Below are 14,966 nucleotides of genomic sequence, written 5' to 3'. Positions count from 1 at the left end.
CCGTTATTCTTTGAATGCCAGGCAATGCAAATGTCCAATCATACAAATGCAATAAGGCATTTCAAAATCATGACCCGGCCTCAGCTGAAGCTATGAGCCAATTCGAAAACAAAGCTACTGAATTTTGAAGAATGTTCAGTCAGATTTGAAATCCATGAAGACCCACACTGGTGATCATCGGGGCATCAACTTCAACCCTACTGAGCTTTAGACAGCAATTCTCTCCATTTAACTAACACCTAAACAAGGTTATTTTTATTCATGATGTTATGATGGCAGTATTTTGTACCTAACCTTTAAGCCTACACCTACACTTTAACATTAAGTTTTAATGGCAATTACAAACATAATTTAAGATCAATTTTGTTACGAAAAAACAAATACAGTAATATTGTGGAAATAATTGTTCTCCAATTAAACATTTTGAAATGTCATTTATTCCTTGATGGCAAAGCATCATCATCAGTCTTTAGTGTCAGAATGTCCTTCAGAAATCATTCTAATATACTGATTTGCTGCTCATGTAACATTGTCTATTATTATTAATGTTGAAAACAGTTGTGCTGCTTAATATTTTTCTGTAAACCATATTTTCTTTGATGAATAGAAAGTTCAAATGAACAGCATTTATGAAATACAAATATCTTGTCACATTAAAACATTATCTTTACAGCCACTTTTGATCAAATGTATCCTTGCTGAGAAAATATTTCTCTAAAACTTTCACTTTTGAACAGTAGCATAGTAGGAATGGTGATTACAGTTTAAGGAAGGTAACAACAATTCTGTTATTTTTTTAGCCTTTTGAGTAGAAGCATCTTCACATTCAATTATTATATTATTTTGAAAAAAATTCTACGGTATTGGATGATCCAAAACGATTGGATGACCCATGAATAAATAAACAATTTAACCCACAGAGACATTTTATAACTTTATTAATGAGTTTATTATTTATACCAACAAACAAAAACATTGTTTATCTCTCCCTCTCTCTCCCTTTAACCGTTCATTTTTTCACTGATGGGCCGAGCAGCCGGTGTGTGGTGGTAGTGTGTCCCTGCCCTTTCCAGAACATTCCATCAGACAATATTCCAGAGTTTGAGATATGAACGTTACATCAATTGACATCACACACAAAACCCCTCCCCCATCAGATTGTTAAAAACAGAATCAAGACAGCAATACAATAAATAAAAGGATCAGAATTAACACTGATGAGGAGGGGGAAGGGCAGGCAGGCAGGGGGGCGGGAAAGGAGAGAGAGTAAGAGAAAGAGAGATCAGGTAAAAACAAAATTTTGTTCAGTTTCGTCTTCCTCCCTGGACGCAGAGAGAGGCTGGATGAAATGTTATATACAGTTGTATGATGAAGGGATAGAAGGAGGGAGGGGGAGAGAGAGAGAGAGAGAGAGAGAGACCGAAAAAGGCTGGTTTCTGTTCATGCCAGCACTGCTCCACTAGGAGAAAAATCTAATTACAAGGACAATAGAATAACAATAACAAAAATAACAAAATAAAAGGTACATGGCATTTACATATTAGCAATGAGAGAGGAGGAGAGAGAATGGAGGGAGGAAGGGAAAGACAAACAGCTCTGTTTCAAAGTCTCATTTGCTAAGTGTCCATGGTGTGCGTGTGGGCTCATGTATCATGTGTAATTTGGATGAATATCCACATTTAATGGGCACACCAATGTATAGAAACACTCACACACAGGTGTAGACTCCATAATGCAAATTCTGTATTCAAACAGAACGGCTAACACAGCTATTGATGGGATTGACCTATGCGTTATACGTGTGTGTGCATGCACATGCACAAAGAACTAACAAAATGAGCACGTTTTTATACTGAAACTGACAAAACAAAACCCCAGATAACCCTGTCTCAGCTGCTCCGCTAAATAATCTCCTTAAAAAAAAAAATTAAAACACAAGTGTGCAATGATTACTTAAAATTGACATACGCACATATTAAGACACTCTTTGCTCATTTTCGTCTCGGCGAAGAAACATCACACATCTGGACACACACAACACTGACATCTCATGCTCGCTGCTTTATAAAACACATTGCAGTCCTTGCTTTTGTCCAAGAACTCCAAAAGAAAGCTAAAATTGATCATTTTAAGAGCAAAAAACAAATTTAAAGGAGCTTGATATCATATATCATTCATTAAAATGTCAAATGGATGGCATCTCAGGCAGAGAGCAGTAACTGTGCGGTGCTCTTCCTGCCACTAGGGGGCAGACATGCCCTAACTGGCCCTTCCCAGTGTTCAATCCTAAAGATGACAATCAACTCAATCATGGGTTGATAATCACACTGAATTTAAATCGACCTCCTGTGATGATCGACGCTATTCATCTGGGCATCACACTTCTACAATCATGGGAGAACATGATTACACATAACACGAGGTGACGAGTGTGAGTGATCGTGTGTTTGTGAGAGCGTGCAAGAGAGACTGTTTGGAGCTGCTGCTGGGAAAGAGAGAGGAATGAGAGAGAAGGGATGAGGAGAGAGGGGTGATGATGTCTAAGTAATGCTGAGGGAACAATTAGGTGTTGTTGCTCAGGGGTCCCGGTGCTGGACCAGACTGGGCTGGACCGTCTGAACCGCCATCTGCAGAAAAACAGAGTTCAAATACTTCAGGACATGTGCATTTTCAAATTCATAGACTGACAAGAAGAGTAAATCAAAGACATGAGGTACGTATGCGTGATCAGTACCGTGCGAGGCAGGTGTCGTCTGCGAGCGAGCGTGGGGAGGAATGAGATTGGAGTTCAACTGTGGTTGGATAGACAGCTCTGCAGGGAGAGAAAGACAGATGTTAGCCATCAATATAGATAGCTTTGTACTTGCGTCACTGGATGTGAAAGCAGTCTCACATTGCAAAAAGCAAAATGATGGTACCCTCTAAGATTCCTAAAGGCCAAAATTTGAGGCATGTGTTGTGACAAGTTCAATGAAAATTGTTTGAATGACAAAATGTACCATTCCACTCACTACTGTCAGAGCTCTAGACCAAAAAATAGTCTAGGTCCTAAAATTACACCACTCAATATAGACGGCACTGTCATTTTAGCTTAAGTTCACTTTTGTGGATTCATTTTGAGGATCTATTGCAGTGGGAGAAGATTCATTTGGCGATGCATCAAATCATATCAAGCTTTCTTTTGGAGTATGAGTGTTCAGTACATTGTTCCTATAGGCACTAGTTGTATAAATACACTGAGTGTGCACTTCAGCTCAGTGAGTGGCCACTTTATAGTCTGCTGCCTTTTAACAAACAGACACTAAAAAAGGGACACTGATTTGTCAACAGTCAAGGGTGATCTCAAAAGCCATTATTGTAGTGAATTATACCTGAAGTGAACGAATTTTATGTTTAAGTTAAACTTGTGTGTGTATATATATATATATATATGTGTGTGTGTGTGTGTGTGTGTGTGTGTATATATATATATATATATATATAAATAAATTGTATATATGAAGAGTTCAGATGCAAAAGCCTCTAAATGCCATCTGAAATTTTCTTATAGAATGATAATTTGTATCAAGCTTGTATATTTAAATTCAATAATTTCACTTAAATGGCAATGAAGATTACCTATTAATTGTCATTTAAGTGAAATTATTGAACTTAAATATACAAGCTTGATAACAATTATCATTCTATAAGAAAATTTCAGATGGCATTTAGAGGCTTTTGCATCTGAACTCTTCTCATATATATATATATATATATATATATATATATATATATATATATATATATATATATATATATATATATATAAATAAATTGTATACACTGCTATTCAAAAGTAAGCCAGGATTAGACCTTAGTTCAATTAGGGCATTTAAGTAGCTTTTATAAATGTGCCTTTGAAAAGAAACATTACTGGTGTGCATCTTGAGACAAAACAAAGGCACTGATATTTTAAGATATGCATTTTAGTCTGGGACTAGGCTTAAGCCTTGTCTGTGAAACCAGGGGTTAATGTTTAAAGTTAGTGGTGGAACGGATCACAAAATTCACTGTTCAGATCATTTACAGTTTTTGAGCCACGGATCGGATAATTTTTCGGATCAGCAAAAAACAAACAAAAAAACTTCTGTTTCTTTCTCAACTGTTCACTTATGACATAAACGAGAGAATACTTGCCAAGACGGGCATTTAGACATAATTGTGTTTACGTGTCCGTTCAAGGGCAAGGAAACGAGAAAGAGAATCGATTCAGTGTTCTGAAACGCGCCTCTCTATCTCTCTTTCTCTCTGCGCGTGCTTCGGGTGCTTGCGGCTGTGTGTACAGATTATCCGTTCCACCCCTATTTAAAGTTAATGTTAAAGTCTCATGCTCACCAAAACGGAATTTATTTGATACAGTAAAAACAGTAACATGGTAAAATATTATTTCAGCAAAACTGAATTTTCAGCAGCGTCACATGATTCTTCAGAAATCATTCTAATGTGATTTGGTGCTCAAGAAACATTTCTCATTATCAATGTTGACAGCTTAATATTGATCAATAATGCTTTATGAGTCTATATGCAGTAATCAGATATCATTTAATCAGATCTTTGCTCTGCAATTAAGGATAATTTCTGTTGCAGTACAATAATGAACAGTGCAAGCTGTGATGCCCAAATCACAAATTAATGACAAATGAACTGGTTCTTATGCTCAAGTTTTAAACAAGTTCATTTATTATACAAGGATAGTTCTTTTTTTTTAAACAGAGAACCACTGCTTTTTGCTGTGTTTACTTTTAGGTTCATTAGACTTAAATCAGTCTAATTACTGAGTGGTTGTTCGTTTGACAATGTGTAGTTAAAGTTAAAGACATGTTCACAACAAAACAACAGAGCTTTACAGTAATAAATGGTATTCTAATGTTAAAAAAATACACTTTAGCATAGACAAGTATACAGTAAGTATACTTTTTTTAAAGAAAGACAATTAGGATCATCAATAGTGGCAGAATTAATTTGGAACAAAATAGTTTTCATTTTTTGTTGCATGTGACCATTTTATTAGAATTCTATTCATAATAATGTAGGATGGTATTGAGTGCTTTCTGTATTGTTGTCTACAAAGAACATTTCAGATCAGTCACTCACAACATTAGATTCTAGGTAAAATACTATTGTAGACCGGTGACAACACACAGGCATTTGAGAAAATCAGCTCACTAGACATAAGCAACGCCTTTATGTACTAAACCACAAGATTTTCCTTATATGTGTGAGATAGAGACAGAGGTAGAGATAAAGAAAGAGAGAGCATGAGCATCCGATTAATCCGACAAGGCTGAATCTGAACAGAAGTGGCAGTTGTCTCAGTTCAACTCACCCACAGGGCTGAAGTTGAAGAGTTGGGGAAGTTCTCGGCCATTAGGCAGACGTGCATTGGGCTGGCGCAGCTCCTCAAAGAAGGCATGTGCACAGGCCTCCAGCGGTGAGAGCCGCGTCACCGGCGTGTACTCCAACAGACGAGAGCACAATGAGATGGCTTCAGGAGGGGTCCTCGGCTTAAACACCTAACACAAACGCACAGATTCACAGGGAAACGTCACATCTAACCAGTTTAGAAGTTAAAGACTTGCAGCATCGGGTATCGATTAACCTAGTGATGCACCAAAATTTCAGCAACCAAAAATATCTTTTCTATACAGTTTTGGAGGGCCAAAACTATTGGCCGGAACAGTGATGGCAAATTAGTCAGTGTCTATTTCGTGCACATAAGATACAACAGCGAAACATGTCGGCTGTGTGGATGCTAGGGCTGGGTTGACAATATCGATTTCTCAATTTTGATGATCTTCATTTTGATGAACAAAGATCTTTTAGGCCAGGGGTCGGCAAGTAACTTTGGCCGCGGGCCAATATTTTTTTTAGCCAGTAGATGGCGGGCCAGCTACACGGAGTAGGCCTATGGATACAAATTAAATACTCTTATATAGGCCTATAATTGTGGAATATGATGTGTCCGTCACCGTCCGTGGATCATTCATTCAATCTTTTTTTTTTTTTTTTTAAACCAAAAATAAAAAGATGAAAAACGACTTGTTTTTCCATTATTTATTTCCTGAACTGAAATGAAAAAAACGAATAAGGACGGGTTTTCTGCTTGTGCTCAGATCAAAAATAGAAAAAATTAATTAGCCTACTGGATTAGACAAATTTTAATTTTGATTTTTAATTTAACACCTTATGCATATATCAAGGAAATCATTTTAAACAGATCAAGTAATATTGTGGTAACAGATTACAGCCATTTTAATAAAGGTGTGAATAGCAATCATGCCTCATTCCGTACAGTCCGACTTTTGAACTTTATTCCTTTTTTTTATTATTATTTATTCGGGGACACACACATACACACCTAAGGTTTAAGGAGGTCTGTGCGGGACTGTTTTTTTTTCTGTCCCGCTCCCACAAGGTTCTATTCAGCAACCGCTTAAAATATACTCGGTGTTCACCCGCTTTATTTCCCGACCTGACGGGTCCACAAAATTTAGATCTCGTTTCCATAATCTCACATTCAAATGTCTCTAACGGAAAGAAGGAGATTAAATAGCCTATAATAATTATAAATGCTATACAAAAATTGTGTTCGTGTCAATATAAATAGTAGGCTATTTTAACATTGTAATGTCAGCAGAGAAAAAAAATGCCACAGAAAAAAAAAAGAAATATAAATAACAAATTAAATAGGACAAAGCCTATCACTCAAATTTCTAAGCAACATAAACGAAAATCATATTGCCCTACTGACGAAATGAAGTAGGCTATTTTCTGGCGAACTATTTCAAACATCCTTGCAAAAAAAGAATGTTGTTGACTGACAATGGTTTCAGTACCAAACAGCTCCTCAGAGATAGGTGTACAGGCGGTCAGAATTAAGTGCGGATACGCTGTCAAAAGATGTCGGGAGTGCGAGTGGGCTATTGTCAGTCAGACCGCCCGCTCCGTCCAAAGTACACCAGAGTTCTGACCGCTAACGTCTTTTGACGCGCGAATGGACACAAAGTGGTCAAGCGTATAACTAGACGCGGCAGGCGCGAATTTGACGCGCTATTCGCGTCCGGTGTGAACGCACAGTTATACTTTATGTAATCCTGCGTCTCATGATTCCCTATGGGCGTTTCACACAGTATGCGGCGGTGAAATCGACTACGGCTTTTCTCAAGTAGTGGAAGAGTTTTGTGCAGCATTTAGGACTACCAAAATAATCCGGCGGGCCAGAAAATATTGCTGGCGGGCCAGTTTTGGCCCGCGGGCCGCCAGTTGCCGTTCCCTGTTTTAGGCTATGCCGTTTTCAGCTGCGGCGTGAACAAAACTTCACTAAACATTATTTAAAGCGCACCTGCCACCCAACAATCGCCATAAGCTTTTCTTTCTTTTTTTTTACCTCTGATATACTTTTGAAACATCATTAAGTCTGAGCTTTGAAATACTTTCAATTTTAAAATGAAGTTCAAACAATGTATTTTTACGCTTTTGAATGTGGCTTAAAAGATTGCTGGAGCCACCTCAGTTAAAGCTGCAGAGCTTGTAAAGTTCTCTTCCACTTTACTACTAGCTACAACACAAATAAACATGAATGAACATATGTTGAGAAAAACATTTACAACTGTTGTTATTTAAGATATTTTTTAATAAATCTGTTATGAAAACTTATTACAGCCGTTTAATTAGTTAATATTTCAAATTAATCTGAGTAAAAAATTATATCATTAAGAAGTTGATATAAAAACTTCCTTATGTGCAATTTTTAAATGGTTTACATAGAAGTCTGTTTTCATTTAAAGTATTGAAATTTGATTAATTCATTATATATATATAAAAAAAAAAAAAAATTCAGTTTTCATATAAAATGAGGGTTTCTGTAAAAAAAAACATTTTGGTGCATCACTAATTTAACCTTCAATAAAGACCTAAATGTTTCTTTCCGTGAGCTAACTGAGAACCTTCATGGCTAGTGTAGCAACAGGTGCTTTACCTTTGTCCAAGGGTGTGCTTTGATCTGTGGGAATTTAAACTCTGTGTAGTTGGGGTTCATCTCTCGGATCTGTTCTCTTGTCGGGGTCCCCAAAACCTGCAGAGGGTGGACAGAGAGAAAATTATAAATGTGCGTCTATGCTTACTCATAAAACACAAAACAATGCCGATTTTCCTCTCACCTTGATGATCTCCACTAGCTGGTCCACTCCACTGTCACCGGGGAATATGGGCTGTCCCAAAAGCAGCTCTGCTAATACACAGCCGGCTGACCAGATATCAATGTTGGATGTGTAATCCGTGGCTCCAAATATTAGCTCAGGAGCGCGGTAATACCGCGAACAGATGTATGACACATTGGGCTCCCCACGAACTAACTGCTTTGCACTGTGGAGACAACACGATGGGGGATTATTGGAAACCCTAAACCATTGCAAAAAAATAAAGCTGCATTTAGAATCACATCAAAGATCTCTGATTCTAAGGGGGCTTTCACACTGGGCAGGTTTGCTGCGGTTCGAGCGCGATTGTTCCTGGTGCTCCCCTCAACCTGATTCTATCAAACCCTGGTGCATTTTCGTTCATCTTACGTCATCACAAACGAGCACGCCGCATGATGGAAAACAGGACGCAGGTCAATACATTGTGTTTTGTATAGGGCTGTCAAAACGAATGAATTGATTGAGTTATTTATTTATCAGTTTAACACTTAAATATTTAACGCGATTAACAGAGCATCTGGTTTTTTTGGCATTCTTTGGCTGCGTTACATTAAATGGTCATGCTATCATTTATTCAAGTGCTTTTAAACAATCCAAGGGCAATAAAATGCAAAAGAGAACACTGTAAAACTTTCGTTCATCTTCGGAACACAAATTAAGATATTTTGGATAAATCTGAGAGCTGGCTCACTCATCCATAGGCTTCTATGTTATTGAAACTTGCTGGCCCAGAAAGTTAGTAAAGACAATATTTAAAATAGTCCAAGTGACTACAGTGGCTCAACCATAAGTTTATCAAGCGACGAGAATACTTTTAATTTTTTATTAATTTAAATTTTCTTCTATGTGGGCCTCTGAGTGAGTTCACAAAGTGTAACAGCGCAACGCTTCTGGGTTGTGCGTCAGAATGTAGGCTCACTATTGGCCAGAATCACACACATGACCAGCGTCGGCCAATAGTGAGCATACGTTCTGACGTACAGCCCAGAAGCGCTGCGCTGTTACACTATGTGAACTCACTCAGAGGCCCACATAGAAGAAAATGAATACATTTTGGACTATTTTAAACTAACTTTCTGGGCCGGCAAGTTTCAATTACAGAGAAGCCTATGGAGGAGTGAAAGAGCTCTCAGATTTAATCAAAAATATCTTAATTTGTGTTCCGAAGATGAACGAAAGTTTTACGTGGTTGGAACAACATGAGGGTGAGTAATTACTGACAGAATTTTCATTTTTGGGTGAACTAACCCTTTAATACCATTAAGCTGCTTGTTTTAAAGCAATTTATTGAATAAAGTGCTATTAACGTGACGGGATTTGACTGGAGTGCCAAACGCTGCTCCCAGCAGCATGGGCGGCATTGGGATGTTCGCCTACAGTATAGACTACCCCAGCTCAGGCATTTCAAACATTTTTGCCCCTAAGCAAAGAGCAAAAAAAGAACTTCGTCTGGAGTATGCTGGGGCCTAAAGACCAGTATATATCTTATACATGGGTGAACTGCAAATACTTGTCAAACAGAGAAGTGTCAGGACACACACCTGCCAAAGTCACACAGTTTGAGTACAGCTGTGTCTGGGTCCACCAGGAGATTCTGTGGCTTGATGTCTCTATGGCAGACGCCTTGGGAATGAATATACGCCAGACTGCGAAATAACTGATACATATACACCTGAGATAGAAAGAGAAAAATAGAAAAATTGTGGGGGAGGAAAGAGAGAAGAAGAGAAAGATGTTATTGTTTACTGTCCATGTGCATATGAATGGGCACAGTAGCAGCAGTCATGATAACACAAGAGACTTACTTTGACATAGATAATGGGGATGGTGGTCTTGGACTTGTTGAAATGGCGTGCCACCCTGTACACGGTTTCTGGTACAAAATCAAGCACCAGATTTAGATACACTTCATCTTTCTGAGGAGAGAGAGAGAGAGAGAAGAGAATGCAGATTAGTTTGGTAAAGAAAAATAATATTCTTCAAACATATTCAATATGAAAAAATAATATTGATGGGATATAAAAACTTGGGGGAAAAAAGAAGCAAGGTTGGATAGAAAAACCTACCTTTTCTCCACTGGAGTAGAAGAAGTAGCGTAGCCTGACAATATTACAGTGGTCCAACTTCCTCATTATCTGTAGCTCACGGTTCTGTAGAGAAAGAAATGACGTGTGAAGAACGGTAAAAGCACACAATGAAAATCAAACATCTATCTTATAATGAATTCATCTGTGAAAATGTGTTGCTCTGAATGTGCAGCCCTATGCTGGCTGTAAGATACCACACACACTCATGATTCAGTGTTTTCACACTCAAGAGTGGTTCCATTTACATTTGATATTAACATGCGTCTCAGGTCTGAGATGAGAGATTGCCATTTAAAGCTTTACAAGCGTTGTGAACGGCAAGTACTCCTGGCTCACATTTGAATAACTTACAAATTACTATACAAAATGTAAAAGATGCAGAAAATCAAGTTTTGCAGACAGAATGAGATAAATTATGACTGCATTATATTACACTACATTTCTAATTGTTTATCTTAATACAACTCTAATATTGAATAATTACATAATTTAATTATTGTAATTATTACTTAATATTTAAGTGGAAAAACAATGTGGACTCATGCCCTATTACAACTAAAGAGGATTTTAAAAAAAAGTTAAGCTCAGACTATAAGCCCAGGTACAATGTTGAAGGGAAGAAGACTTTTTTTTTGGTTCACTTTGGGGTCTATTTGAAAGAGGTTCAGGTCTTCTGAAAATGTAAAGAGCAACACTTCCTCAAGGCAGCAGAGCCTGAACAAAACAACTTACTTTGGAGTCATAAGGCATTGCTTGCTACTTTGTATTTTATGAACAAGCTGTTGAACATGAAAGGGGGTGTTTCGATGCGATCTTAAGCCTTTTTGTTCTTTTAGCTTTGAAATCTAAGCAAAAGCAACACGAGATTTTGAACGTTTATATCACAGTTCAAATCGCAACTTGTCAAAATAATTACAACGTGCTTGTAGGAGCCCGATTTAAAAGGCATGTAGCATTAAAAGTAAAAACCTTTCATTTTGGACTTGGAAAGGAGCATTCTGCCTTGTGTGTGCATGCAGATTTGATATATTTCAGGGTGTTTTTATTATGATACTGACATTTTGCACATATGCATGTTTTCTCATACTTACCTTAAACCGCTTATCCTGAAGCACCTTCTTTATGGCCACCATCTCCTGGCTGTCGATGAGTCGAGCCTGGTACACCACTCCAAACGAACCATTCCCGATCACCTTGATGTCTGTGTACGAAACCTCCTGAGGACGGTCGGGACCCTGCCCTGGTGTGGCTACTACCGTTGTCACTTTCCCACTATCCCCTAAAGACACAACAAAATGAGTTTAAAAAAACAAAACAAATGGTCACTGACTGAAAACATCTGACTGTCATAGACCAATAGAATCACAACGAAGATTGACACCATGCGAGCCTGTGTTAGCACGTACAACCTGAATTAAATGCTTTATCAGGGGTCGGCAACCTATGGTATAATCCTGGCTTAATCTAAGCCATGTGTTAAACCAGGCCTATATGAACAAAAATGTAGCAATCATTTCTTTTTTTTTTTACATTATTCACTACTCCGCTTGGAAAATAACGTAATTTATCTGGGATGATAACGCAGCATTTTGGCTAAGACTACCAGAAAAAGGACATTTTTACTTGGCACAATAAATGTGAGTGTAAAATGTAATTTGTGTTCTATGAGAATTGTATAACGTCCGTGTAGTCATTATATGCGGCAGGATTTGTGGTAGACAAGCTCCTCATGGTAAAAACACAGTAAAATGGCTGACAGTATTAATTATGAAGCTACCATGTAATTTCAACTTGGAAAAACATTAGTAATACTTCTAATCAGCAGGTGATTTGAAAAGACAAGTCGCATGTAAGATTTATGATTCGGTTATTGTGCTTTACATGCTTTTTGAAGCCTGAAATGACCAGTGCCCATTTATTATAATTGCATAGGAAATGCTGATCAGCACATTCCTCGATTCCTCGTGTTCCATGGAAGAAAGTCATGTTTGGATTGACACGAAAGTGGGTAAATGGTGAACTATTCCTTGAAACTACTCAGGCATGCCTGAGAGGCCATTAAACACATGAAAATATTGAGGCTGTGTCAAACAAACAGCTAACCAGTGTTAGATCTACAACAGGTAGATCTTTTTAAACTCATCTGCGCTCTCTTATCCAGCAGGCTATGCCTTTTTGCCACTCTGTCTGACAGGTGTTAATAGTAATCCAACACCCATGTTAAGAAGCGTGTCCAAACACAACAGAACAACGAGCAGAGCTTATCACTAGAAATAGCAGAAACACCCTTAAGTCTGTTTGAACACGGGTGGAGGATGAGAAAGCTAAAATCTGACCACATTTCCACCTGTGGACAAGAGCAGACCTGGATAATGGGGATGCCTGGAGACAAACAAAGCCATAGGGTGATGTTTTGTCCGTCAATTCCTGTCAGTTTAGATTTAGAAAAGGAATGACAGATTTACCCAAACAAATGCTTTGTTTCATTACAAGGCAAAATTATTATTTGCTGGATCAAAGCAGAGCAGACAGCTGTTGTCATGCATGATGGAGACGGGTTGCTGCTATTGAGTCATTTCATGAGAATAACACTGCTTCAAGTGGGATATGGGATACCGTGAGTTAGTGGCCAGTTAATATGGCCATCACATAAACAAGATTTAAAGAACATTTTTGGATGTTGCATTTAAAAAAGCTATATGGAAACACCAAAATACACTTTTACACTTTAGGTGGATAGTGGATCAATTTTTATTCAGATAGATGAGCGCATTAACTATGAGGGAAACATTCACAGAATAAATTACTAAACCAGTCATGTGACTGAATAATTCACTCACATAGAACCTGTACTGTCATGATTCTGAAATGTCAGAACCAAAGCTTGTCATTAAAATACTTGCTAGTATTACCTCCCATGATGTGTGTGTGTGAGAGAGAGAGAGAGAGAGAGAGAGAGAGAGAGAGAGAGAGAGAGAGAGAGAGATTTAGGCCATTCAACGAAACTGTCTTGTGTTCAGTCAGTGGTCATGTTTATGCTACTTAGTGGCTTTCAGTGAAAAAAGCTGCACTGAAGGATGCTTTTGCCATTGATTTCAGCAGAACTGTGTATATACACCATCTATTTGCAAATAAAAATCTAATAATACATGTTACACGTATGTAGAGGAATATGCATGTAAAAGGAAACTCAACTGCTTTTCTCCTGATAAAAATGTGGCTAAAATGTATCAGGTTGTGAGTGCAAAATGTCAGCAGGCCAATTAATAAACGGATATTAGGCTGAAGAAAACATGTAGACAAAAACAGCTATGGCTGTTGTGTGTTGTAACAACTGGTTCAAGGTTTCTCAGAGGACCATGGGTTACAGTCGGACATCCATCCACCCAGTTGTTCTCCCCTCATTCCTAGTAATAACACCCATCACCACTTCCCATGGAAATCCAGCAGTCAGCACCAGTGCAGATGAACGCTGCTGCCAGCACTGCAGTCACTGGGAATCATTTATAGAGCACCAAATGAAGAGGTTTATGCCTCCAGGGAAAACACTAGTTTTCACAGTAGCCCAACCACAAATTTACAAATGGTAATTTTCCTTCATAGGAGGAGAGAGTGTTTAAATTCAAAGCTTTGTAATGACCTATTAGATAGTGATTAGGGAGTCGTTAAACATTACATTCATAATATGTTGTACATATTGATTCTGATCTTTTCCTTTTAATTATATGCACAAGCAAACACCACTTTAGTTCTCTCTATGCTTAACTTACATAATTTCACGGTCAGAATAATGTTAAGGATAGTTATGATGCGATCAAATGCATCCAGGGTGGCACAGGATAAAACATATTTAAATGAAATGCAGAATTGAAGATACAATCTGTTAGATGTTATGCTAACTGAGCTTTGTTGCCAAGCGAGCACATCTTGAAGAACACAACGACGTCTAAACATCCAACAGACTACGATTCATATTTTAAAACAGGGCTGAAATGGGCCAAAAATATGATGCACTTATATCGATCATAACAGATGTGTTTAGCCCTTGTTCTGATGAAGGATTGTCGAGCTAATATAGTTAGCGCAATCAAAGCCCTTGATCCGTCTACAAAAACAAGCTCACGTTAGCTTAGCCAGTTAGCCGCCTAAAGTAGGTTAACGCGATCATTACAAAATAATCAAACGAATTAATGAACATCATGCTACACTGACTAGCACTTCGGCTTTTATTAGTCTACCATAATCACATTTATTGTGATCGTCGTGTGATGTCATTGAATGATACTCACTGCCCAGCTTTAGGTTTCCGAAACCAGACGAACTCCCGGCTGAGGCCTGCGCGCCCCCCGTCTTTCCTGAAGAGCTTCCACCGGCGACGGCTGATCCGGCGGCGGCTGCAGCGGCTCCAGGGACCCCCGGAGGCTCAGCAAACGAGCTAGTCCTGGGCCGCCCGCTGCCGCTCATATCGGGTTTCGTGTGTGCCAGAGCGGGGGTAAAGAGTGCCGGTAGACTGGCCCAGGCGCGTAGTGTATATGTCAATTTAAACAACAATAATCGTTAAAAAATAAAGATCCCTGAACTATTCTATCGGTAAGGTTGTGCGCCTCCTCTTTCTTCTGTGTGGTTGCTGGCTGGGAAACTG

At 38.4% G+C, this 14,966-nt stretch overlaps 1 protein-coding gene and 1 long non-coding RNA gene across 2 annotated transcripts; one reads left to right on the top strand and one right to left on the bottom strand.

Annotated features, from left to right (window-relative positions):
• Positions 1–921: 921 nt before the first annotated feature.
• Positions 922–14,944, bottom strand: gsk3ab (glycogen synthase kinase 3 alpha b). Its single transcript, XM_082149530.1, has 10 exons — positions 14,614–14,944; positions 11,416–11,603; positions 10,304–10,387; positions 10,043–10,153; positions 9,779–9,909; positions 8,199–8,403; positions 8,018–8,113; positions 5,366–5,552; positions 2,735–2,812; positions 922–2,627 (listed from the first exon to the last, which is right to left on the bottom strand). The coding sequence occupies exons 1-10, from the start codon at positions 14,786–14,788 to the stop codon at positions 2,563–2,565; spliced, it is 1,320 nt and encodes a 439-aa protein (XP_082005656.1). The 5' UTR covers positions 14,789–14,944; the 3' UTR covers positions 922–2,562.
• LOC309483622 lies at positions 5,560–7,851 on the top strand. The gene is made up of 2 exons (XR_014200603.1): positions 5,560–5,862; positions 7,322–7,851. It is a non-coding gene; the product is annotated as an uncharacterized lncRNA (long non-coding RNA).
• Positions 14,945–14,966: the final 22 nt, after the last annotated feature.

Source organism: Leuciscus leuciscus (genome assembly GCF_965113295.1).
Source record: "Leuciscus leuciscus genome assembly, chromosome: 20".
NCBI lineage: Eukaryota > Metazoa > Chordata > Actinopteri > Cypriniformes > Leuciscidae > Leuciscus > Leuciscus leuciscus.
Note: the sequence above shows the minus strand (reverse complement) of the source record. Positions and strands in the feature narration are given on the sequence as shown.